This window comes from Haliotis cracherodii, unplaced genomic scaffold, assembly GCF_022045235.1.
Source record: "Haliotis cracherodii isolate W230 unplaced genomic scaffold, xgHalCrac1.p SCAF_9, whole genome shotgun sequence".
NCBI classification, from domain to species: domain Eukaryota; kingdom Metazoa; phylum Mollusca; class Gastropoda; order Lepetellida; family Haliotidae; genus Haliotis; species Haliotis cracherodii.
The window spans coordinates 33,269,076-33,289,678 of NW_027266343.1; the positions used below are offsets into that span (position 1 = coordinate 33,269,076).

Genomic DNA, 20,603 nt, shown 5'->3' on the forward strand with positions numbered 1-20,603 from the left:
GTTAGTCTTGAACAGTAATAATAAATGCGTCTCTGTAAAAATGCTGTCACATTTCCTGATCTTAAGTTTTCGCAGATGTAATACTTGAAATGATCAAGTATTTCCGTGTCTTGTATCTGCCGTTCGGTCGCTATATGGCTGAAATAATGCCGATGCGACGTTAAATTTTAACTCACTTTCTCCCGTTCCGCAAATAGTCAACACATTGAAGTTTGCCATATGACGGCGGTCTGTCAATAATAGAGTCTGGGCCGGACAATCCAGTGATTGACATCATGAGCATCGATAAACGCAATTGGGATACGATGACATGCATCAACCAAGTCAGCGATCCTGACCACCCGATCCCGTTAGTCGCCTCTTACGACAAGCATATTCGCCTTTTACGATCAGAGACTTTGCACACGCTCAAACACCGAGACAGAGTTAGAGTAATGCTGCCGGCGTAATGTCACTGTAACAACCCGTTTTCTGTAACAAATCCAAATTTTCTGTAACAAGATTTGCAGTTCTGCAGGTTTTTATTTACTGCATATAGGAGATTGGCATTGGGATAGATTGCTCTGTGTTTTATCTCAAGAACTGTTTCTGTGCGTATGTGTCCATCATCGATTATCACATGTATCAAATCTCTACTCTACTCAGATAAATACACGAGACTCCCTTCGACTCGACTCATTCAAGGCTCCCTGTAAGAAGTGAAGTCACCATGTCGAAATCTCTTGTCAGTAACTTTTCACTGATTTCCGTACATGAATGCGATTTGATGGGAAGGCGTTGTAGCGTCCTGTCCTTGTTATTCGCATTGGACTCAAACCAAAGCTAGAGCGAATGGGTCCGGGGTCTTAATCGTAACAAAATGGTGTTATAACACACTGGATAACCGAGGATGGTATGGGACTGGAAGAAGGGAATAGGATTTCCAAATACTAGAGTCAAACAAGCATTTGGACATGCATACGTGGATATAACATAGACAAAATGACACCCTCGAAGTCAAAGTCCGTCAACCCCGCGCAGTTCAAAACGGAGCAGCGCTGGGACCAACATATCTGGTCCGTTTCATCTTCCCGAGGCAAGGGAGTTAACTGACTTAGAAGTCCAGTTTCCACCATTGCCGAACTAGGCTGGTTTTATGGATTTACATTTTGGCTGGACTAACGAGTCTATGCACAGTCCAATCAAAATCGCGCACCGAAATCGAAATCCGGTTCATAAAACGTCGTGCAGATTTCGGTCGATTGAAGGATTTGCAAAGCATGTGCACCGCCAATTCGTTGTCAGCAGATATTTTTCAAATCTGTTCATGTTTTTAATCAAGGTGCTCACGTGATTTGATTCATTTAGCGATGTAAGAGCCGTTTTATCACAATATAGATCTTGATTATCGATCAGATCGTCCTGACTGGGTACCACCATTTTGTGTGAAGCAAACGCAAGTGATACGAGAGGTGGAATTTGATTGGTGTCCATCGGAGAGGCTTAGAAGGGACATAACTGGTAATAGCCACTGGTAGGGCTACGATCGAGCCGAGTAATTCCAGCCTAGTTCGGCAAGGGTGGAAACTGTACTTTTATAGTCAGCTAACTCCCTTGCCTCGGGAAGATGGGTCCGTTTTGGAGCTGGTCCATTCTTTGTGGTGCCCCTCAGTGGGCACTGTCCCGTGTTTTTATAATGGGTTAACCTGAATACAACTGACAGAACGACCGAATGTCGTGACATTCAGACATACATCCAAAAGGAAAATTATCGTCAAGACATACTTTACGGAATGATTATACTCATTTCTTGGGGCACGGGTGGCCCAGTCGTCTCAGGCGCCGCAATTCGCGGTGTAGAGTTGCGTCCCCTGTGCACACTATGTGCCAAGTGTTTCATATTGCAGGCCCAAAGGCCCGAAACACTGCATAAACAAAACATGATTGTGGGTTCGAAACCCGGTTCGTTCTTATTATGTTTCTAGTTGTGCCAGCACCATATCCGTGCTCCTGGTTTCACCAAAGTGGTAAACGTCTGAGACCTGCATCACTTCGGGCTTTCATCCCACACTAAGCTGTCACTTGTGATATAACTGGGATACTGTTCAACGCGGCGTTAAACCCTACTCACTCACTCACTCACTCACTCACTTACTCACTCAATATAAAAACAGTAATAGTGTTCAAATGCTTTGGGGTTCAACAGGTGATAGTACAATCGATCCATCCCATTAATCCGAGGCAGTACACCAATAAAACATTGATAGCTAGCATCGATGCCGCAGTGCGACGTATAAATAAAATTAATAAAATGAAAATGATATTGTTAACCTATTTACTTTAAATTTCCATATTGTTTATTCACACTTTTAAGAGACACTGCCTAACAGGCAGCTTGGGGTGCATACTCCTCAGGAAGCTGAGAATGGAAATCGAGTGTACACTGATCCATTGATCATGACTATAATAACGTCATGTCATGGAAATGTACTTAGCTAAAGGTAGATATACTTATGGCAATTCTACAGCAACAGTGGCACCGATATTGCAATACTATCACAATAGTATACTTAACTATCGAACCACTTTTCAATTAAAAAAAAGTTCTCTGTAGTCACCCCTTTTACTTGAGATGAAGATAGATATATTCCGTTTCAATTTGCATGAATCTTATAAGACAGCAAAGTCAATTGTGAAGTCAATCATAAAGGCGACATAACACACAAGGGAAGTAACTCACATGTTTGGCTCTAACAGTAACATAACATAAAAAGCAGATGATGATTACCATTTAATGAAAGAAACGAACGGCGACTAGAGAATCCATAAAACCACTCCCTGGACTCTTAGTCTCGGATCCAACAATCATTCAATAGATTTGACTGCTCGACACATATGGCTACTACAATCGGAATTCTCTTCCCTCGACAGCCTACCAGCAAACCTTGTGTGTGTGTATGTGTCATTGCAATAGAGGTGCTTGCTGTTTTTGGTAACTCCTAAAATCGTCACGAGAAATGTGTCGCAACCCATATGAAATTGGATGACGTGCTCCTATGTAAATCATATTATAAACAACAACAGAGCATGCGCATGTGCATTTTCATTCCTGGAATACAACCCACATATTGCAAATAATGACCTGATGGGGATGCTCTGGCTGCGTGATTGTTATATTTCTCCAAAACTGTTATTGCCTACATAATATAAGGGAGAAAACTCAGCCAAATATTATAACACAAATACACCCCTGTGTAGCGAGGATGGATATCAAGACGGCTCGGTGGTTTCTGCTTCTATCGTCTGCTTCTCCGGCTCGACCGAAACTGTCGTCTGCTTCACTGGCTCGTCCGATTCTGTCGTCTCCTTCTCCGATTCCAGGTCTGCTAGCTTCTTCCTTTCTTGTTCCTCGAGACTTCTGAAATACAAATGAAAGTAAGAACGTTAAAGTTGGATTGCACACATCAGGTTTACGTCTTGGTCATGAACGTATCATTAATATCTCAAGCACGGCCAGGCGCCGCGATTCGCTGTGCAGAATTGCGTCCCTTGGGCAAGCCAGAAACCTATGACTGTGGGTTCGAATCCCGGTTCGCCCCGATTATGTTTCTTGGTTTGTCAGCACCATACCCGTGCTCGTGGGTTTCACCGAAGTGGTAAACGTCTGAGACCTGCATCACTTCGGGCTTTCCTCCCACATTAAGCAGACACGCCGTGATATAACTGGAATACTGTTAAAAGCGGCGTTAAACCCAAGTCTCTCACCACTCAAGCACGGTCATGAATTGTACTGTCGAGGGAAACATATCGGAAGAGCTTATACTCACTTCTCCCTGTTGTAAGGTGTAAAGTTTTTCCCTATACTCTTTAGGTAGATCTGCAGCTCGTCCATTTCCTGAAACAGCAGAGTAGTAAACGTTGTAGAGTAATTTTGATTATAAATCGTCCTATGAACCTGTCCCTGTCCTTAGCCAAAATGTATACCGACCACCGCTCCTACGCCTACCCCCATAGCGGCCGGTTGACCAATTGACCGACCACCGTCCCAAGATAATCGCGGCCCCTGTTTTGCGCCCTATCACACCTAACCCAATCTCTACGCCGACCACATCTACACCTCCTTCAGGTACCACACCCACAACTACTGTCCCCATTCATTAACCTCATGGTTTTCCTGCTAATGTCGTATCCCCGGTCTCGTATCAATGGCACACGTTCCCCAACATCAGACTGCCCCTAGTCGAACCCATGTCGACCCCTTACGCATTTACCAATTATGCTGATAAACAAATTTCTTAGGTCGAGACACAAAATCTGCCCCCAACTGTGTTGATGCAAACTGTGTGAACGCGGGTGCTATCAGTTGCGGAGGACGTGCTTACCCTTTTCGCGAACACTGGTGTCATCACTGATTTTCAGTGATCCATTCATACAATGTTCATCCCTAGTTTGCCCTTTCCGCTCAATTGCATCTGTTTCGGCGGATAATCGAGACTGGCTAGTCTCTGGCGTTGACTTTCTATATGTGATCCATTCCTTGTCTGCCCCTGACCCTCCATCCACCCCGGGTGTCACAGCCCTACGCCCCTAATAATCGGCTAAGGGTCATTCTGAGTTCAGGCGCCATATCGTTAACAACTATACGTAACGTTGGATTATCTGGTCTGGCCGCCGTGAGATGACAACAATATTGTGGACAACGTAATTCCAAATTCACATTGGACTTGTCTCAATCCAGAGTCCATGGACTCTGTTCAGTCCAATTGGACCTGGGCCAGCAAGTTTGGTCACTACTCGCTCCCTACCTCTGTTGACGACTGGGACATCATTTCCCCCTTCCTGGAGTTTTGTTTGGCGAGTCTTTTCTTCTTCTTATGAAGTGGTTTCGTCTCTATGATCATCTCCTCCAGTTCGTACGTGGGGTCACAGTTGAGGTGATCCTTCTGGAAACACAACCACGCGCCTCGTTGTAAACTCACGATACAATGGGATCCCAATAATCCTGAAAATGCCTAAAGTCAGTTTAGACCCGTTTAGTGGACTAAATAAGTAAGGATGCTGCAATGATACAAAAGTAACATACAAACATTTGCACAAGACATCAAGTTGGCACGGCTATATATGCAATCAACACAATGAAGCTATCTTCACAATATGCATTCGCTGATGAGAGTTGTCTCCCTTAGATGCTGTGGCGAGTTGTTGGTTCAAATCCTTAAACCATCCTTTTTTCATCCTCATTCTATCAGTTAAAGGTCATTGTGAGTTTCGCCAAATTGGTAAACAACTTCCATCTGCGTAACGTTGGGTTTTCTAACCTTGTTGCCGTGAGATGACAACTATATTGTGGACAACGTGATCCCAAATTAACATTGGACTTGTGTCAGTCCAGAGATCATATGGTCTCTGTTCATTCTAAATGGACTTGGGCCAGCATTGGCGGGGATCCAGACTGGAACTATTTTCATGCACATGAGTATCCCATAAAACAGTACGACCAGGCAGCAGCCGTGAACTTCATAAAAAATGTTTCCGTTTGTTTCCATCTTCAAATCAAGCTGTATGCTTAAGTAATGCGACCTTAATTATATGGCGGGTCTCGCGTCATACGGTTTACAGTGAATGCATGCAGTATCACAATGCCACTGCTGCCCGAGGTAGTATGTAAGGGCCGAAACCCAGAGTGCCCAACTCAGTCAATTACATATATAAGCGGATCCAGATCCCTTTTCATTTTAAAACAATAAAATGTTTTATGTTGTAGGCCGAAAAATTATCTGAGACAGGATTTTGATATTTTGGACCCCTCCCTTTTAAAAATGCTGGACCCGCCCTTGAAGACTCACAGAAGGCACAAAGACAGGTTTGACTTCTTTCCTGAGCACGCTGTCCAAGTCGGTGTCCGCCATGAATGGATGTCTCTTGAAGCCAGCTAGTGTAGACAGCCTCTGGACAGGGTCCACCTCCAGTAACTGAAAGCAAGCAGTAGGAGAGAAGTGAAAGGAAACAACCCGGGGTTCCACGTGGGGAGGGTTGGGTACACCTGTGGTGGTCAGTTGACATTTGGACAGAAGTAATAAAAACAAAAAACTCAAGTTGGATGTAAGTACAGTAAACTACGTTTATAACGAACACGCTTATAACGAACTGGCGGATATAACGAACTGTTTTTTGTACCGGCCATTTGCTGTTTATATGCTGTCCCCTTGAGTTCGTTATAACCGTAGTTTACTGTCTTGTTATTGGGTTCTAAGGTTAAACGGCTATATGCCCAGGAATGTTGTAAGGAGGAAAGGACGTGTATTGTTTGGTTGTGATGTTTGGGAGAAAGGTACATTCTTGTATTGTAAGGGGTGGTGTTCGGAAGTACAGTAATAAATTGTTGTTTGTTCCTAAATTGTTGTTTGTTTCTAAATTATTGTTTGTTTCTAAAATTGTTTGGTTCTATAGTGAGGGGTGTCGTTAGGAAGAAGGGTAGGTAGTTGCTTGGTGTTTGGTCGTATGGTGAGGGGTTGTAGTGTATATTGCTATGGTTTATTCAAGCTGAGTACAGATTGTGTAAAAGACTATGCGAAAAATACTACCCGAACGGGCGTATTTATATGCCGCTTCAATGTAGTATTCCGTCCCTTAAACAAGATTTGTCTCCCTTTGCCCGTTGACATGACATCAATGCAAATGGTGATTCATATTGATATCCATGCATTCAGTTGTAACAAACAAAAGTCAAAAACGTTATTATTTATACATACATTTTGAAATGAATTTGTCACAAAACATTCTTTCTTTTACTTATTAAGTATTACTGAACTTTGGTATGGTATTTCATTGGTTGATTCTGTTAACGGGGACTGCTTAAAGGCTTCGGGGAGCCTCTAACACGCCACTGACCTGTCGAAGGAGATCCTTCATGCCGTTATCACAGAGCGACGGGTAGTGCACCTTGGAGGTATGAAACAGCGCCTTCACCTCTGTAAGGGTGGTGGAACCGTGGATCTCGTACGGCCTCTGGCGACACGAAGGGAACAGTGTAAGGCCTAGTTATGACCCCTTATAATGACACTATAAACAATTACAAAACATAATATGCATTTTAACATGACGAACCACTTCCTTATTTCTTTCCCGTACTTGCGTGTTTGGACAACATTATCGAGTACAGATACATAGCTAGTATGAGTGAAGAAGGCAGGTAGGTGATTGGGGTAGGAAGTTCCCTTGTTCTACCCCCTGGAGTTTCACTACATCACACAATGTTTACTGACTTACACGAGGACCGTTTGGTGACAAAGTGTGTGACCTGTCTGATGGTACGCCATTTTTCCCGGCTGGGAGTACTGGTTTGCATGGTCCAGACCATTTATAAATCACATTGACATAACTGTAGTATTGCTGGTTGATATAACTGTAGTATTGCTGGTTGATAGAACAGTTGTATTGTTCATAAATATAACTGTTGTATTGTTCATTGATATAACTGTAGTATTGATCATTGAGATAACTGTAGTATTGTTCATTAGAAAACTGTAGTATTGTTCATTGATATAAATGATATAACTGTCGTATTGTTCATTGAGATAACTGTGGTATTGATGATTGATAAAACAGTAGTATTGATCATTGAGATAACTGTAGTATTGCTGATTGATATAGCTGAAGTAATGTTCATTGGTATAACTGTAGTATTGTTGATTGATATAGCTGTAGTATTGTTCATTGATATAACTGTAGTATTGCTGATTGATAGAACAGTTGTATTGTTCATAAATATAACTGTTGTATTGCTGATTGATATAACTGTAGTCTTGTTCATTGACGTAACTGTAGTATTGATCATTGAGATAACTGTAGTATTTTTCATTAAGATATCTGTAGTTTGTTCATTGAGATAATTGTAGTATTGTTCATTGATATAACCGTAGTATTGTTCATTAAGATAACTGTAGTATTGCTGATCGATAAAACTGTAGTATTGTTCATTGAGATAACTGTAGTATTGTTCAGTGGGATAACTGTAGTATTGCTGATTGAGAAAACTGTAGTATTGTTCACTGATATAACTGTAGTATTGCTGATTGAGCTAACTGTAGTATTGCTGATTGTGGCGCAATACAATATTCACTCATTCCATTTTTCTAAGAGAACAAGTATACTCTCACCCTTCCTTTGAGCAATTCAAACGCTGATACTCCCATGGACCACCAGTCTACCGGGTACCCATATCCACGGCTTTCCTCCAAGGAACAGGCGAACACCTCCGGGGCTAAAAACATAACAACACACCTGTATGTTCAGTGCAGGTAACTTGGGAAGTGTTTACTTATCAACAGTGAAGCCTCGTCAAAACGAAAACCCCGTATTCCTGATAGACTACTGGAAGTAGCGTAACTATGGTAACCTCTTGATATAATGAAGGCGGATACAATGAATATTCCACCTTGACTTTGGGAAATACTCGATTCTGATTGGCCAACAATTTATGTCACCACGTTCCAAAACTGACTGGTTCCCGTTCCTTCCTGCTACAGACTGGAAAGGGGAGAAGCTACAGTGCCGAGAGGAAGCGAGAACCAGTTTTGCTCCCAAAGAACCAAGACTGCGAAGGACTATTTATAAGAAATCAGCACATTTTTCACGATTTCTTAAGGCGATATGTATGTCCTCGACAGAGACCCATAGAAAGCCTCATTGCGAGAAGTAAGCTATTGCATGTAAACAATCAATTGTCTAAATGTGAGGGTTCCGCTTCTAACAGGATCAATTATATTACGGCGTGTCTCAGCTTTATGTGGGGGGAGCAGGACCATGATGCTGACAAACCTAGAAACATAAATGGGGCGATTCGAACTCACAATCATAGATTTTTGGAGAGCCCAAGGGACGCAACTCTGCACAGCCAACTGCGACGGCTCAGACGACTGGGGCCACCCGTACCCTCTCAAGTCTTACATGTAAGTCTTACAATATAACTATGGTCCAGAGGATCAACACGGCGCAAAGACGCTATGTAGAATATCTACCTATCGAGGCAAGTACCTATACTGCCTTAAAGCGCACATGTGCAACCCAGATGATAAAACAAATTGTAATTTGCATGTGGTACCTTCAGAATCAGGAATATGAATATGGCACATTTCAGTTTAAATATTTATACAGAGCCTGTTTTACACAGTCTTATATGTTTACATGGCTAGATCGCAGGAGGGAGTCTGCTTTTGGTTGTTGTTTTGTTTTTGTTTAAGTGACTCAATGGACGTTGAACACAAAGACAATTCTATAATCCTGCGGTTATTGGCACCTCTGGATAAAAAAAAACATTCATAGACAGCGTTTTCTATAGAATGTTTAAGTGTAAAAACGTCAACGCCAGAGAACAACCAGGGACCCGTTTCACAAAACGATCGCAGCGCTACGACCACCTTAACGCCTATACTTTAACATAGACTTACGATCGACTTAGAGCTACGATCTCTTTGTGAAACGGGCCCCAGTCCGGTTATCCGCCAAAACAAGCCCCACTGGCAGCAAAAGGCGAATCAGCGGTGAAAAGCATATGCACCGAAAATCAATGACACTAAAGGGAGCACAAAGAAACACAACAGTTAATGCACGGTATTGCGAACCGTTTCCTCTTTGGATTGTTAACATATTTTTTCACAGACGGACGCTGCAAAATAAACGAAAAGTAAACCAAAAAATGAATGAGCACTGACTGTTTTAAAAATGAAACGACGAATTAAATTTATATCGTATTCAAATAACGTTAGTAATGCGGTAAAATGTTTTTAAATGCTTTGCTTTGGAATAACCATCGTTCCTGTTAGTGCTGCAGTGACCCAGTGGTGATTCCAGGGTCAAATAGGCCCCAAGTAATCTGTTTGTCGTAGCTGGCAACGTAAACGAACATGTGTTCATGCTTGCATTCGGCACCATTCGCATGTTTCCGTTACCTACAACCTACATTCGGCTTGTCCCGGAATGGGACGAGTTGGTCACGAATGGTCATGCTGGGTGAAGTGGCTGACTTAGTGTCATCGTACCCCGACGGCGTGGGGCAATGCTCATGACGTCAGCCACAGGTCCAGATTCGACTAAACTGCCGGGGAAGAATATACAGTAACCTCATTACTGTTTCCATCAGGTAATGGATTGATAACGTTTGTAATTTTTGGTCAAATCCAATTTTCAAATGTATACTTTCTTTTGCCCTCCAGTGTATTTACTGGCACTGATACCGCTAGCATAGCGCTGACTGCGGTGTTAAACAACATTCGTTCACTCACGCGTCCAGATCATTTGTAACAGTGGCGATGCACAATTTCACGACTCAGCTGAACAAATAAGCTGATTAATATTTATCAGTTCGAATCTCTGAATCGCTACAAGTATGATCCCTAGTCAGCACATGGTCCGTGGCGTGGTATTCACTTATATTTGTCGCTTTTATTCACCATAATGAAGGTTTGAGATCTGTGTCCATTTGAGATTTTGAAATATTGTTCAAAACGCCAATCACTCGCAATACACACTTACAGGCTACGTAACCAAGCCATATTGATGTATTTTGAAATTGACGCCATTAAGCGGCAAACTTTACAAACGAAATAAGGTTCCACGACTCATCGCTTAGTTCCATCTCATTGTCACATACCCATATACGGCTTGGTTCCCGACATAGATGTAGCTAGTTCTCCCGTGGCAAGTGTGGTGGCAATATTGAAGTCCGTTATATGAGCGTGACCTGTGAACATGAATAAATATCATCAATCCAGAGACTTAGAAATTAGATATTACAACCTGATCAAATTTAAAGATTAGTGATTTTTTATGCACACTGATGGCAAAAGCAAACAGGTAGGTTTATAATAGTTCTCTGTCACATCTTTGGCACAGGCTTAAGATATATCTATCCAATTCGTGATGCATTGATGAACGGATCAAAGGTCTTGTCGCGTTCGCATGAAAAAAGAAACATGGCTGCATTAAAAACACATTGTAGTATGGCGATCGCGTAAACGGTAAATTGCATTAAATTATGAACGATAGGACTTAAGTAGAAATTTGGTTTTAGTTCAATCGTCTTAAATCATAACAACGTGGACCAAAAAGCGAAAAGAAACTCATTTCAATTTCGCAGAGGTCGACAAACTCTATGTTTCTTTCGCTCAGGCGGTATGTTACAATTCCGACCAGTTTAAATTGTAAATTTTGAGAACTGCATTGAATGTATTTTGAATACAAAAATATATTCATAGTTATAAAGTCACAACATTTTTGAAAATAGCTAGTAATAGTAGGACATTTTGGAACTTGTAAATAGATCAGTGTATCAATCCGGAAGAAAATGGCCCTTAGGACATAGAAACACAGAAAAACTTGGTTGTCACACGTCTGAATTACCCTCGGGTAACCAAATCCTCATTAAAACAGAAACTTATTTGACCTTGTTCATCGTAAAGACGTATGTCAACAGTTTGGGGGATAGGATTCTGGCATCTGAAGAAAAAGCAACCAATACTGTTTTGAAAGAGGAACTTACCCTCTTCGTCCAGTAAGATGTTGTCAGGTTTAATGTCTCTGAAAATAATACAATAATATTTCAGCAATGTAATCAGATATATTGTCGGACATACATGAATCAGAGCGTACTGGTGACCTAGTCGCCTAAAACGGCCGCAGTCAGCAATACTCCAGCTATACCGGTAAACAATTGAGCAAACCAATGAGTGATAGCATGAACAACGATCCGTCATCAGGGCACGATGACACACAGTCAGGTAAATCACACAGCTTAATACCCTGAACTTCATTTAGTCGGCTGTAACATGAGGTATTTGGGACCTATTCCACTATTTGAAACCCGTATGTGGTTATCATAGGTACCTTTACCTTGACGAAGCCTTTCCTAGCGAAATTGTCCGGACCAATGAATAATAAAGACGTACAAATGTCCCTTTGAGTTGATGTTCTCAGCCCCGTGGGGATTCCGGGTTTGAATTGGTCCAACCAGTGAGTGAGTATGGTTTTACGCCGCTTTTAGCAATATTCTAGCAATATCACGGCGGGGGACACCAGAAATGGGCTTCACACATTGTACCCATGTCGGGAATCGAACCCAGGTCATCGACGTGACTAGCGAAAGCTTTAACCACTAGGCTACCCGACCGCCCCATAGGTCCAAGCAACTAATGCTGGTTGTAAGAGGTGCTTACGATATCGATCAGTGGATTGTCTGGTTCAGACATTATTTTCAGGTTGCCGTTAAAAAACTGGAATATGGATTAGTGCCTCGTGCAACTACAAGCAGACAAACAAAATATGCCCTCAACAGCAGTGTTTAGAAGGTGCGCTGGAGTATCCTAGTGGCTTAAGCGTTCGGTGGTCACATCGAATTCCCGGGTTCGATTCCCAAAATGGGTACAATGTGTGAAGGCCATTTCTGGTGTCCCCCGCCGTGATATTGCTGGAATATTGCTAATAGCGGCGTAAAACCGTACACACTCACTGCTTGGACCTATTCTAACCCGGAATCCCCAAGGGGCTGAAAACATCCACTCAAACGACATTTCTACGTCTTTATGATTCATTGGTCCGGACCTATTTTAGGTGTGGTATTGCTGGAATATTTCTACAAGCGGCGTAAAACAACACTCTTTTGAACTCTCGTCTAGAAGGCCTCGGCATACTCAGTAATAAATAGAACTGCTGAGGGATCTTAGTGCCATGCTAAATTTATGTTAAAAAATGGGAGTAACAGCAGTACAAAAGACGTGGTGCTAAGATCCCTTTGCGTAAGAGAACCCCGTATATAATACTAAGACGGTCGTTGAGTTCCGCTGGTTCATATCGTCGAAGCCCTTACATAGCCGTACAATAGCCGTAGCGCAAAGCTCCCTTTGTGCAAGAACACCCTGGTATTTAATACTAAGACGATCGTTATCAGTTGAGTTCCGCTGGTTCAAATACTGCCCAACTAGCCGACTGATGCAATAACGCCCTTGGCTTTCTTTCTACTACTGATTACATACTTGTCGAGGTTCTGAGGTGTAGTTCAGAGAGGCTGTCGTACTGCAAACATTTCGACTGGGTCAGAAGGGAAGTGTAAAATGTATTGACAGCTCTTTCTAAGTGCTTTATTTGATCAGTCGACTCAATCTGACCAGGATAACAGATTTAGCATTGATCAGATCTTGTGTCTGAAGAACGAGTCACGGACGCTGTAGTCGACTGTTACTGCCTTGGAGATGGGGATCAGTTCTGATGTAGCCATGTGGAGCTGGGTTTGTAGTTCAGATATCACGTGAAGCTGGGCTGTAGTTCAGATGTTAAGTGGTCATGGGTTGTGGTTCAGATGTCATGTGGAGCTGGGATTGTAGTTCAGATGTCAGGTGGTCATGGGTTGTGGTTCAGATGTCATGTGGAGCTGGGTTGTGGTTCAGATGTCAAGTGAGCGTGGGTTTGTGGTTCAGATGTCACGTGGAGCTGGATTGTTCAGATGCCATGTGGAGCTGGGTTGTAGTTCAGATGTCACGTGAGCCTGGGTTTGTGGTTCAGATGTCACGTGGAGCTGGATTGTTCAGATGTCATATGGCGCTTGGTTGTAGTTCAGATGTCACGTGGTGATTGGTTGTATCAGATGTAACGTGGGCCTGGGTTTGTGCTTCAGATGTCACGTGGAGCTAGGTTGTAGTTCAAATGTCATGTTGTGATGGGTTGTGGTTCAGATGTCGCGTGGAGCTGTATTGCAGGTCAGATGTTGCCATGTGAAGCTGGCTTGTAGTTCATGTCGTCACGGCGAGCTGGATCTGTAGATGCTCAACGTCTCTGCAAATAGCTCTAAGAATGCTAGTACAGCTCGCGGCCAACATGTTCTACATTGTCAGTGCACCACGGAGCGACCCAAGTAAGCTGTAATTAAAGAATGACCAACGAGTCACAAGGTCTGCGGATTTTTTGTCCGGAGTGATTGGGTTGAGTAATCCTCTATCCTTCGGAGACATTCATTTAAGAGAAACACAGATAGTAATTCCGAGTTTTGAGTATTTTTGTCGATATATTTAACAAAAAAATTATTGAAGGAAAATGATGAAATGTCTACGCTACAAGGTAGGTGCACTGACGTTTACCTGTTGTTTAGATGCCGTAAAGTGACACAATGGTGACGTGGTGAACAATGGATGGCGTTCTATCGTAGTGCTCGGAAATAGCAAATTGACGTTATATCGCTTCAACTGACCAATCAGCTTTAAGAATCGGTAGAATGCACACATAGTTTTCAAATATCGAAAGTGTTAACCTCATGGGCTAATTATATAGAGGGTACTCGGCTAATCGTGTCAAACATGATGTTTATCGCATCCAGTGACCTGACAAGTAGCACCAATCGATGAGAAATACATGTTATTTGACAAGGAAAGCCATCATTGGGATCTTAGTCTGAAAATCAAAGTGTCACCGAGGAAGACTGAAAGTAGTTCATTATATATTTCTTTCGGTACAAAAACAAAAAAACAGCGTTATCACTGTCCCCCGCCATGGGACACATTAGAATTGTTTGTTCATATAGTAGTGAGTATAAACTATAAAAAGAGTCCTAAAAAGCCTGAAGAAGAGATAGGCACTTGGGCTGCTTTATGTCATCAGAAAACAAGATAAAAAGTAAAATTAATACACACAAAAGGCCCCATTGCTGAAAAAAATAACTCAGTCTTGATAAGTATGTCTTAGATAAGCTAACTTCAGTAGCTTCTGAAAAAAACCATTGCAAACACTATGCACCAAGCAAAATAGCATTAATCAAGGTCCGTCACTCTGTAAAAAGATATTTTACGGGACCAATTTTCGAACTCTGTCTTGACATGTAATTCTGAGATAAACATGCATACTTTCATGTATGTAATTTCAGTATCTGAGAAAACTTTGTCCCCATGCAGTATGTACTAGTTGAAAAGCACGGAGCAAGGGCCATAACTCAGTAAAATATGAATTTTCAAACTCATTTGAGATCATGACCAGTAACATAGTGTGAAAACCGATGAGGAAGGAAACATGATTACTGTTCAACTCTCTATAGACAAGAACAAACTAGATATCATTAATATCAACGTCCCGAACACCGAATATCCACTTTTGTTTGAAAAAATCTCGATATACTGTTCCGTTCACTTAATAATAATTAAATTTTCGTTGTGTTCATTGAAATTCCTGCATTCTGATTAGCTGAATTGGTCACGTGTTATTCCATTCATTTCCCAATGAATGTAAAAAATTAAACCACGCCCACCGATGCGCACTCCTTTTGTAACTGTGGAATGTCGGGGAATCCCAATATTACAGTCGCGGGAATGCCCTTTCTGCTCACGTGTATCGTCATGCACAGGACATTTAGCGACTGTCATGCATACTCATTGTCCAAACTACCCTTTGAAACCGAAGGCCAAGAATGAATGAAACAGCAAACGTGCAGGCTCGCTCGTCTGTTTTTTCCCCGTTCGCCTCGGTTCAACTTTCATATCTTCGGGTTTCATTTCTAACAAGCATTTCCCCAAATGTGTTTTACCGTAATCAGGGAAGTAATGTTTGAATCTGGCGGTAACTGACCATGTTATTTAAAAAAGCTGCCTTCTACCGGACATATGTCTTCCGGTTCATTACAGTCTGACTGTTGCAGTTCTTTTAGCCTCTTGCCTTAATTGACAGGTCCAATGAACAATCATTGTTTTGATCCTACTCTCCGTTGACTGGCTACTGACTGTGTAGGCGTGTCAAGGTATGTGCATAAATTAAACGATCGTCTGATTCATGTCACGCCACAGGATGTATTCCTACACCTGGAATGTTTATCAATCTCGTCATTTTTGTCTGTTTTGATATATACAACTGTTTTAGGTTAAACTGTTGTAGATAAAACATGTTTTACGTTGTCGATTTTAATTATAAGCATTGCATGTGTATTTCTTTCGGTTCATTGAGGTATGAATCGAAAGTCCGATGTGCAAACTTTTGTAAGAATCCGCTACACAGTCAATCCTTAAGTTATCATGTAGTAGTTCGTGGCGATTGGAATGTAGTACAAGACTATGCTATAGCTACCTACAACTGTAAGAACACAAATCATCCAAAGTCAAGAGAGAGAAACATAAAGCTTCAGGACGAACAGGATTTAATTGACCCGTGGAGAACTCGAAACCTTTTTGAAAGACGATACACCTGGCGACAACCAAATCCCTTAAAACAATCTCGTTTGGATTCTTTTCTAGTTTCTCACAATATCCTCCCATCCATCACGGAAACTATAACACAACACACATCCATATCTATCATTTTCAACTTTTGCAACATGGGAAAGGCGTCTGGAAATTTAATAATTCTCTTTTGAGGGACACAAAATATGTGGAACTAATTAAAAATGTAATTTCCAGGACAAAAGAACAACATAAAACTCACAACAATTGTACGCAATTCAATATTGATGACCAATTATTCTTCTAGACGCTGATTTCAATGTTAAGAGGAGAAACGATTAAATATTCATCATATAAGAAAACAACAAGAAAACCACGAGAAAAAGTGCTATCAGAAAAGATAAAAAAAGCTGAGGAACTCCCAGCTGTGACAAACGACCTTTGCACAAAAACAGAATTACTTAATGAAATAAATAAGATGCAAAAAGACTTGGAAGATATTATTAAAATTAAAACACAAGGTCTCATTGTACGATCCAAAGCAACCTGGATAGAAAAAAGGGAAAAACCAAGAAAATTCTTTCTTTGACTCGAGTCAAGAAACTCCTTAAATAAATCAGTTACCAGAATAATGAATAGCAATGGCACAATACTTGATTCACAGGAAAAAGACTTCGAAAAGGCCTTCGATACAGTTGATATTTTACGAAGGAATTCAATCAAATGTATCAGTCAATGGTTATGGATCAGATATGTTTAGTATCTTCAGAGGATATCGCCAAGGAGATCCGAATTCACCCTATCTATTCATTTTGTGTGCTGAAATACTAGGAATAATGATCAGAAATAATGCAGATATAAAAGGCACGCATTTCGGTAATGTTGAATTTCCCATACAAGAGTTTGCAGAAGATACAATTTGTATATTAGATGGAACTGAAGTCTGTCTACACGCGGCACGGCGAGTACTTGATTTGTGTGCACGTATCTCTGGGCTAAAAGTAAACATTAATAAGACACGGGATATTTGGAAAGACTGAAGCTCACATGTCCACAGTGGAAACTAAACTGGTCTCAAGGTCCATCTGACCTCCTTGGAATATCCTATTGTCTTGAGTCAGAAGAAATGATTGATTTGAAATATAAAGAGCCTTTTAGAAATTGTGTCAATTTGGTCCTTGGCAGAAATATAATTTTGGAATCTCTTGCCCAAACTGAATCAAGTGCGTGCACGTCGCTATGTAAGTGCAATATTCTTGAATGCAACGTTAAACCCAATTTCACCTCACCACCTTCGTTTAGTTCACCTGTCATGTCGCGTTGTCCGTGGTCCAGTGAGCACACACACACGCACGCACGCTCGCACGCACGCACGCACGCACACACACAAATACACACACACACACACGCACAAATACATGTAGCCTCTGTGACACACACATAGAAACGACAGAATTTTTGGGATTGCAGCTAGTAAAAACGTTCTGGACAGCCCTGGAACTTTAGCTAAATATCAAAGGCAAAGGAAAGATCACAAAACGACTTGGTTTTTTTAGATACCAATTCAGAAGTAATGACCCATTAAAACTTACCATTATTCTTTGCAAAAAAACTTCTCATGAGAAAATCAATTTATCTTGTTAGGTAAATATATTATTTTATAACTAAATACACAAAGGATTACTGATTGCGGCCGTAATATCGACAAAATTTCTTCCGCAAAGCATAATACCAACAGATAACTGGTACCCGATACATAGGCATGGCCAACCCATGCCCTAGATAGTGCAGAGTGGTATGCCAGTGTATTGCTTTCTCTATTTCAACACACGTGTGAATCAGCAATCAGGCTTTGGCAATATGAACCGATAGCTAACCAATCACCTGCTAAATCGTTGAACAAACAATTCACCAGATGATAGAAGCTCCAGTCGTCTTCATGGTAGGACGATAGTTCTCTGTCCCGTAATTGATTCTAGGATGGTGTGTCAGGTGTATTTACTGTAATAGAGGCCTCCGTCAATAACAATGTTTGCACCACGAACCACGCTCCTGAGATTGAAAGACACATTCTCCACAGCGCCAACAAGGAACGGACATGGGAATCAAAGATGGCACTTAATGAATGGACGGTTATCGGTACCATGTTAAGTATAATAGTCAAGACCATCATCATTTGTCTCAAGGTCACATACTTCTTGATTCAGACATTGTCCTAAGGACGGTACTTTATTTCACTGGACCCGTGAAGATCCGGGGCAGAATAGGTCTTCAGCAACCCATGCTTGCCGTAAAAGGCGATTGTTCTTGTCGTAAGAGGCGACTAACGGGATCGGGTGGTCAGGTTCGCTGACTTGGTTGATACATGTCATCAATCCCAATTGCGTTGATTGATGCTCATGATGTCAATCACTGGATTGTCTGGTCCAGACTCGATTATAAACAGACCGCAATCATATAGCTGGAATATTGCTGAGTGCGGCGTTAAACAACAAACATCAACCTTTATTTCACTTCCTTCAGTTCTCGATATCCAGTCAACGGTGGTTAATTTAAACGAGATTCCTGTTTTTCATACCACAGAAATACCTCTTTTATATTAGAGAATACAAATACCATAATGTATATATTTATCTGCTATTCAATGTTTCTCCCTTACTGACCTTTGTTTTGAATGACAGAAATTACCTTACTTGCGCCGTTAGCTAATACAGCCATTAACTAAAAAGGTCCTTTAAGCAAATGCTACAAGCTCGTTCTTAAGGCAATGAATGTGTTAATGACGTCTGTGTCTAATTAACGAGCTTTCCGTTCCGCAGACAATCTATTGGCTCCCACTTAACCACTTAACACTTGTTTCAAGTCTGATAATATTGCGCCTGGCAAAGACATTTGTGACAGTAATCAGCCAATCGGAAAGCAGTATTACCTACGCCAGACAAGATCACTAATCCAATCTAGTCGACAGTGGAGGAAGGTATATGTCCTCATGTAACGCCATTAGGTATAAGACACGTTCTCTACTCCTAAGTGCCCCCTGGGGGTGCCTAAACAACGCAGGCTTGTAGGGAGGGGAACCACGAAACGCTATGTACAACCATACGGTAGACTCCCACACTTGTTTTCTTACAACGCAATCTCCACACACTATGAGTTCACGTCACGTCAATCATATGTGACAATTCCCTATTCGAATGGCGGAAACCGTTCCGTGGTACCTTGTCAGTATCGCCGTGTTCTGTGAATTTATCATTGCCATTGCGGGCGGAGGTATGGCATTGTATTGCGCTGATTGAGACGCGTAATCTGATTGTAGCTCGAGGTGGCTCCATTCAGTGTGGCAGTGTATCAGTGCGTGGTGTATTAGCTGGATTGTCGGGATATCATAGGATTACGCAGGAAGACTGTCAACAGTGTTAGGAGCAGTGATGTATTATGATAGCTCTGTGGGCCGTATACGAGGGCATTGCTTATCCTCTTGGCTAAATTAGTGTGAAAACATTGACAGTGGCCACTCTTGAAAACCGACATCAGAATAGACCACATTCGCTTTACACTACTGACACCTGAATAGTCCGCATTCTGTCTTAACTGACACCTGAATAGTCCGCATTCTGTCTTAACTGACACCTGAATAATCCGCATTCTGTCTTAACTGACACCTGAATAGTCCACATTCTGTCTTAACTGACACCTGAATAGTCCACATTCTGTCTTAACTGACACCTGAATAATCCGCATTCTGTCTTAACTGACACCTGAATAGTCCGCATTCTGTCTTAACTTACACCTGAATAGTCCGCATTTTGTCTTAACTGACACCTGAATAGTCCACATTCTGTCTTAACTGACACCTGAATAGTCCACATTCTGTCTTAACTGACACCTGAATAGTCCGTATTCTGTCTTAACTGACACCTGAATAGTCCGCATTCTGTCTTAACTGACACCTGAACAATCCGCATTCTGTCTTAACTCACACCTGAATAGTCCACATTCTGTCTTAACTGACACCTGAATAGTCCGCATTCTGTCTTAACTGACACCTGAATAGTCCGCATTCTGTCTTAACGGACACCCGAATAGTCCGCATTCTGTCTTAACTTACACCTGAATAGTCCACATTCTGTCTTAACTGACACCTGAATAGTCCACATTCTGTCTTAACTGACAACTGAATAGTCCACATTTTGTCTTAACTTACACCTGAATAGTCCGCATTCTAGATCTGTCTTAACTGACACCTGAATAGTTCCATATTCTGTCTAACCGACATCTGAGACACCTGACATTCTGTCGCAACTGACATTTGAATAGTCCCATATTCTGTTTAATAATATACCTGCATAGTTCCATATTCTGTCTATGCCGACATCTAACACCAATAACTCCACATTCCCAGGCATGCAATGTATCAGTAAATAAAAATAGCATTCTTAC

General features: G+C 41.6%; 1 protein-coding gene across 1 annotated transcript in view; it reads right to left on the reverse strand.

The window, feature by feature from the left end:
• Window positions 1-701: 701 nt before the first annotated feature.
• LOC139452682 (serine/threonine-protein kinase 32B-like) overlaps window positions 702-20,603 on the reverse strand; it is a 146,845-nt gene continuing 126,943 nt past the window's right edge. The window contains exons 4-11 of the mRNA XM_071234226.1: window positions 11,519-11,556; window positions 10,631-10,720; window positions 8,139-8,242; window positions 6,871-6,987; window positions 5,826-5,951; window positions 4,785-4,922; window positions 3,807-3,874; window positions 702-3,397 (exon numbers count right to left, since the gene is read on the reverse strand). Coding sequence (XP_071090327.1) covers window positions 3,250-3,397; window positions 3,807-3,874; window positions 4,785-4,922; window positions 5,826-5,951; window positions 6,871-6,987; window positions 8,139-8,242; window positions 10,631-10,720; window positions 11,519-11,556 — 829 coding nt within the window. The 3' untranslated portion in view covers window positions 702-3,249. The remainder of the gene's footprint in view (window positions 3,398-3,806; window positions 3,875-4,784; window positions 4,923-5,825; window positions 5,952-6,870; window positions 6,988-8,138; window positions 8,243-10,630; window positions 10,721-11,518; window positions 11,557-20,603) is intronic.